We start from the raw sequence: 6,382 nt of genomic DNA on the forward strand, positions 1-6,382 counted from the left end.
AAGTAAATGGCAACAAAATAAATGATGACAAGAGAACTATGACTGAATGACCCACATCCACAAAACCAATAAGTACATCCACCAACATCAGCTTGCATTTCTAGTTTGTCAGATAAGGACACTGATTATGACTTTCAGAATAAAGAGCATTTTAATCGATTGCAAATTGCAAGATGAAGATCAAACATCAAGATAATTATCATGAAAAATAGTGTGAAAGCAAATGAGAGAAGAAGAAGAAGAATGAAAATAATAAAGAAACTCAAAAGCAGAAAAGACAAGTACGTAGTGCAAGCAAGCAAACTGCAAATGCGCCAACAATTTGCAAAGGCTTATGGCAATCAATCTTTAGTTACTTTATTTTTTGCCCCTTTTCTTAATTGGATTTATTTTCCCATGCTTTACTTAACTCGGTGGTATTATATTAATTAATTAACCTCCTTTTGATTAAATCACACCCGCCTTTTTCGTTTTCCTTGCACCCAAGTCTTCATCGCTACCCCACCCCATGTGACTCACTCTCTTCCTCATTCCTTCCTTCTTTATTTCACTTTCCCTCTGTTTCTATAAAATCATCCAATTTTCCCACTCCTTAGTTACACTATTAATTACACCTTATAATGAACACGTTTTATATCAAAGAATTCTAACACGATTACCATGATTGAGTGGCCAGTTTTGAGGTGAAGAGTGAGTTTTTTTGCAAGGGAAACTGCCATGAAGAGTGTTTGCTTTAACGTATTCAATTTTTACTTGTTAATTTTGTTCATAGTAGTTTCTCTTAGATCAACTTCAGCTTTATCTGCAAGTGGGTCTAGAAGAGATAGTACTACTGCGAAGTTTATTCTAGGTTGGTGCACCTGAAAAAAGTTTAATTGTGAATATGCTTTTCACATTGATTGCTTATAGTGATTGGTTAATGTAGATCTTGTTCCTCTCACAGTTAAATTGATTTCTCTGAAAGCCAAAGAATTAGAAGAAATAGAAAGATGAATGAACTAAAAACAAAGAGCAAAAAGCTGTATCAAACGTATAAAAAAAAAATTAGAATTGTGGTGATGAATAGACATAGTCTTTTACTTGGATCATGTTATATAATTTACTATGTTTTTTATATTGTTCTGTTTTAAGGGGAAGCGAATTTAGGTCCCTGGAAGAATAAGATCACACAAGAGGCTCTAGCACCAGCTCCTGAAACGGATGCTCCTTCAGGTACCCTTGTGCTGGCCGCAAACAGGACGGATAGGCCGGACATTCTACGACGATTTCGTCGCTACCGAGGCGGCTGGGACATTGCAAATCGCCATTATTGGGCTGTAAGTTCTGTTACTATTTTCCTGTTTACCATGTTCTTAAATGGCTGCTTCATTACGTTCTTCATGCCGATTGAACAATGACAAACAGTGAAGTTCCAAATGAATAATCATGTTTCCGTTGTTCGTGTGAAAATTTTGGCCATGGTTGTGTAATTTGCAACAAAGATTAGGATTTTAATGGTTAAGAAAACAAGAATTACTTTGTGGTTGTACTTTCAGCATATTGTTTTGTTTGTTTTTAATGAATAATGGTATTATTTTTGCAGTCAGTTGGTTTCACCGGTGCAGCTGGTTTCATACTTGCTGCTCTGTGGTTTATTTCATTTGGCCTCGCACTCTTGATTCATGTATGCTGTGGATGGGGCATTAACATCAAGGATGAAGGATCACACCGTTCGCAACGAATTTGTCTTATTTTGATCTTGTTATTCACCTGCGCCGCTGCGTAATTCCTTCAACCTTGTTTCAATGTTTGAATAAAACTTCGGTTGTTTAATTATGTATTCTTATGATTAGTTACTAAGGTTTCTTTTGTATTGCAACTCTGCTTTTGAAAATACCAATCTTGATGGCAGTTTGTTAATATCATTTAATATCTGTTACACTCTCGGTAATAAAATCAATATATCCCAAAATAATTCATTTCTAGATAGCAAAGATAACAATTAAGATAACAATTATTCTGTTCATTTTCTTCACAGGGTTGGATGTATCCTTCTAACTGTAGGGCAGGACAAGTTCCACGACGAGGCATTGGATACGCTCCATTACGTCGTGAATCAATCAGACTATACAGTGCAGACTCTGAGGAACGTGACGGAGTATCTGAAGCTCGCGAAATCAATCAAAGTAGCACAGATATTTCTCCCATCTGATATCATGGCAGATATTGATAATTTGAATGTTGATCTCAATGCTGCAGCAAATACACTGTCGGAGAAGACACACGATAACTCTGTTAAAATACGTAAAGTCTTTAATGATGTGTATGGAATCGTAAACTTCACCATAATGTGTTGTATTCTAGAATCTACTATTGCAATATGCATAATGCAGCATGATGCTTCATTTTGCAGGCGTCTAGCTTTGATTCTCATGGCAACACTGATGCTTCTTCTCGCTCTAGTTGGACTGGGTATGCGTTAATAATACACTAAATTACTATTTTGCCACCTAAAGATTCCTTGTTTGAGTAAATAGGTGGAACTCAGGTACACTCGACTTCACGTGAAGTTGATAGCTAAGATTAGTTAGATAAAAATCGAGTTAAATCATCTATCCACTATCAACTTCACGTAAAATCGACTACACATGAGTTTCTACCGAATAAATAACCATTCTAACTATAAAATATTACGATTTTCATAAAACAAATCTCAAAAAATGTAAATGACAAATTTATCTCTAAAAATATGTTTTGTTTGACAAATTAAATTAAATTTTTAGTCAATTTATTTATATACTTATATAGCTTTGATTCATTTTGTTAAATAAAACATATAGAATCTATTTCGTCAAAATCGTAATCTGTTGGAGTTGTAAAATGGCTATTTATTCAAAAAAAAATCACTAATATTTTTCTTTTATTTAAGAGAGAAATTAAAATATTTCGAGTGTAAAAATTATGATTTACCCGCTACTAGTAGTTTTCTTAATTGCCAAATAAGTTGAGCTTATTTCATGTTTGTATTCCTGAAATCTTTCATAATTTGCTAATATTCCTCTGCAGTTCTTTCTATTCTTGGACATCAACATGCGATCCTCATGTAAGTCACGGATATACCATAGATATGACCTTTGATCTCATGACACTCCACTACCTATCTACCTGAATGTTCCCTTTCTTCTTTTTAATTTTATTTCATTTCAAAATGTTATTGCAGATTTGTCATTAGTGGATGGTTACTCGTTGCTACTACATTCATTCTTTGTGGAGTTTTCATGATTCTTAACAAGTAAGCCATCCAATAGTTTGTCCGAAATTTCACTTTAAACGAACGCTTCATTAAATATAACGACCCATTAAATGATGAATAAGAATGATTGGGTTCAATTACAGTGCAATTTGTGATACGTGTATGGCAATGGGAGAATGGGTAGAGAATCCACACGCAGAATCTGCACTAAGCAATATCCTTCCTTGCGTTGATCAGAGAACCACAAACAGGACACTATTTCAGAGTAAACAAGTGGTGACCAACATTGTAAGTGTTGTGAACCGTTTCATTTATAGCACCGCAGATTCAAACCCCACACCGGGTAGCATCAACTATTACAATCAATCTGGACCAGAAATGCCACCTTTGTGCTATCCATTTGACTCAGAGTTTAAAGAACGCCAATGTACAGCCCAAGAAGTTTCCGCTTCCAATGCTTCATTGGTATGCTTTTCATCATCCCCCTCTCTATTTTGTCGCCCCACCGTTTTCTAAATAAAAGAAAAATAAAAAAATAGAAAAAGAAAGAGAGATCCAATTTTTTATCTACATATAAATACACAGAATTTATCAAGTTGATTGTTTAAACATTTTCAGGTTTGGAAGAAATACAAATGCAAGATATCCGAAAATGGTATTTGCAACAGTGTTGGAAGGGTGACTCCAGAGATTTACTCGGAGTTAGTAGGCGCAGTTATTGAAAGCTTTGCACTAGAACACTACACTCCCATTTTACTTAGCCTTCAGAATTGCAATTTCGTGAGGAACACGTTCAAAGAAATCACTACTAGTTACTGTCCTCCATTAAACCACTATCTTAAGGTTATCAATGTTGGTCTTGGCCTCATTTCGGTTGGTGTCTTGCTCTGTCTCATTCTCTGGATTCTCTATGCAAACCGCCCCCAGCAACGGGAGGAAGTGTTTGTTAATAAGCTGTCGTTAGCTCAAAAACTAAAGAAAAGATTTAACAAGAACCGCAACATCACAAATGGTGCTAGAGAGGTAGTGTAGTTTGTAGTTAGTTTTACACTAGAAGATTATTTGAAACCAAGGAACTTTTACCGTACCCCATAATAGGGGGTGAAACCAAGATGAAGCGAAGTTGCATCTTGAGTTATATTAAGATCATAGCCACTTAGTCAAACATAGTGTACTAAGCGAAAAAAGAAGGAAAACAATTGATTTCTAGATTACCTAATAATTTCACCTAAATTTACCTCTGGTCCCAATTGTAGAGGTATGAAGAAATTGATTTTACCTACGTAATCTTAATATTTTATGTATAAGAGATTTGGTGTAATTACATTCATCTCTTCTCTTGTTGATATTTTGACGAGTATACAACAATATTTCTCATGTACTCAATTTTGTGTAATATATTACCAAACATACCTAGTTATTCTCTCCATTCTAACCATAAAATCACACATGCAGAAATAAGAGTTTGAGCCGACTTTCACTCCTTAAATTAGTTATTTTGATTGAATTAGACCTACATAAATTTTTTATATTGTATACGAGCTCTGTACGATAAAACGGTAGGAAACGATTCTTCTTCAAACATGGAAGAACCATCCATAGATGTCACCCATCAACCACTCCCGTCTCCCAACTATATTCACACAAGAAACAATCCCATGTCGCTCGTTCTCTCCTTCCTATTTTTTTCCATCCAAGGCATCATTTATGCTACTTCATATTATATGGTATTTCGAGAATTTAGAAAAGAATTAATTTATTTTAGGACAAAATATATGTTTTCTCTTTAATGTTTCAAAAAAATTTTAAGAATACCCAAAATGATATATGTTTTATATTGCCTCTTACACTACAACAAAATAATATTTTTGCAACATTTTTTAAATACTTAGTGATGATAGCTTTAACCGTCACAGATTTAAGCGTTACACTAAATTATTTGTAATAATGATTTTCAAAGTACAAAATCATTACTAATTTGTAACACTTGTTAAGGTATTTTTTGTGCTACATTTCGCGACGTTTTAAAACTATAATTAAATTACTAATCCAATGACAGTTTTTTCTTATATTTTGTGATTATTTTAAAACATTACAAATTTTTTAGCGACAATTTAAAACCATCACCAAATTACTACTTTCTATGACAATTTTTAAGTATATTTAGTGATTATTTAAACCGTGCAAATTTATAATGACAGTTTCTCGATTTAAAACTATCATTAAGTTACTAATTTCTGTGATGACTTTTTCTGTATTTAATGACTGCTTTAAACGGTTATAATCTCAATAACACAAAATTTGAATTCTACAGATATAGCATTGCATTGTATTTTAAAAAATAACAACAATGTATTTTAAAACATTGAATACTACAAGTTGTACATAGTCATAATCCATAACATGTAAATTCAAAAAATTTTAATTTAAGCCAAACATATAATACTAACTATTCAATCATAGAATTCTTTTAAATATTAGATGGTCTATGTTGTTGAAGTTCATGACTAACAGAAGAAGATGATTTCATCTGTGCCGATGATTCAAAATCTACAACCCAAAATTAAAAATAAACAAATATTTTAGTAAATATTTTAGAAGAATACTTAATAAATTAACAAATGTTAAAGACTGTAATTACAAATTACAATCATATAACTAAACAAAAGGAAGAAATTTGATACTGTCAAGCTGGCACTAAATGCCGATATTGGCCGTTTGGCGCCAGACGTCTCGTAATGCGTGCAAGTCTACGGTTGGCTTGGCGCTAGTGCCAGGAGCTTCGTTTAGCGCCAATAGTACGTATTTGGACTCCATAGAAGGAGCTTCATGAGTGAGATTTAGTTAATAATTATTTTATTTTATTTTTATTATTATTAAAACAAAACACAATCTTTTGGGCTTTTAGTAGTTTAATATTTTATTTTTGTTTCAAATCATTTAGATTAGATATAAAAAGGAAAAAGATTCAGCTCTTCGGGATCCGTTTCCTCTCTCTTTCTCATTCCATGCTTGAGACACCTTTTGAAACCCTGATTTTCTCTAAACTATGAGCAACTAAACCTCCTCTGTTAAGATTAGGAGCTCTGTTTATTTTGATGGAATAATACTATTGTCTTTCTACTTTGATTAATGTCTTAATTTGTATTT

At 33.1% G+C, this 6,382-nt stretch overlaps 1 protein-coding gene across 1 annotated transcript; it reads left to right on the forward strand.

The window, feature by feature from the left end:
• The first annotated feature begins 260 nt into the window (after window positions 1–260).
• On the forward strand, window positions 261–4,613 carry LOC107491316 (uncharacterized). Its single transcript, XM_016112155.3, has 9 exons — window positions 261–850; window positions 1,132–1,316; window positions 1,583–1,761; window positions 2,018–2,302; window positions 2,393–2,451; window positions 3,046–3,082; window positions 3,200–3,271; window positions 3,376–3,697; window positions 3,851–4,613. The coding sequence occupies exons 1-9, from the start codon at window positions 718–720 to the stop codon at window positions 4,262–4,264; spliced, it is 1,686 nt and encodes a 561-aa protein (XP_015967641.1). The 5' UTR covers window positions 261–717; the 3' UTR covers window positions 4,265–4,613.
• The last annotated feature ends 1,769 nt before the right edge of the window (window positions 4,614–6,382 follow it).

The sequence above is a fragment of the Arachis duranensis genome, chromosome 5 (genome assembly GCF_000817695.3).
Source record: "Arachis duranensis cultivar V14167 chromosome 5, aradu.V14167.gnm2.J7QH, whole genome shotgun sequence".
Lineage (NCBI taxonomy): Eukaryota > Viridiplantae > Streptophyta > Magnoliopsida > Fabales > Fabaceae > Arachis > Arachis duranensis.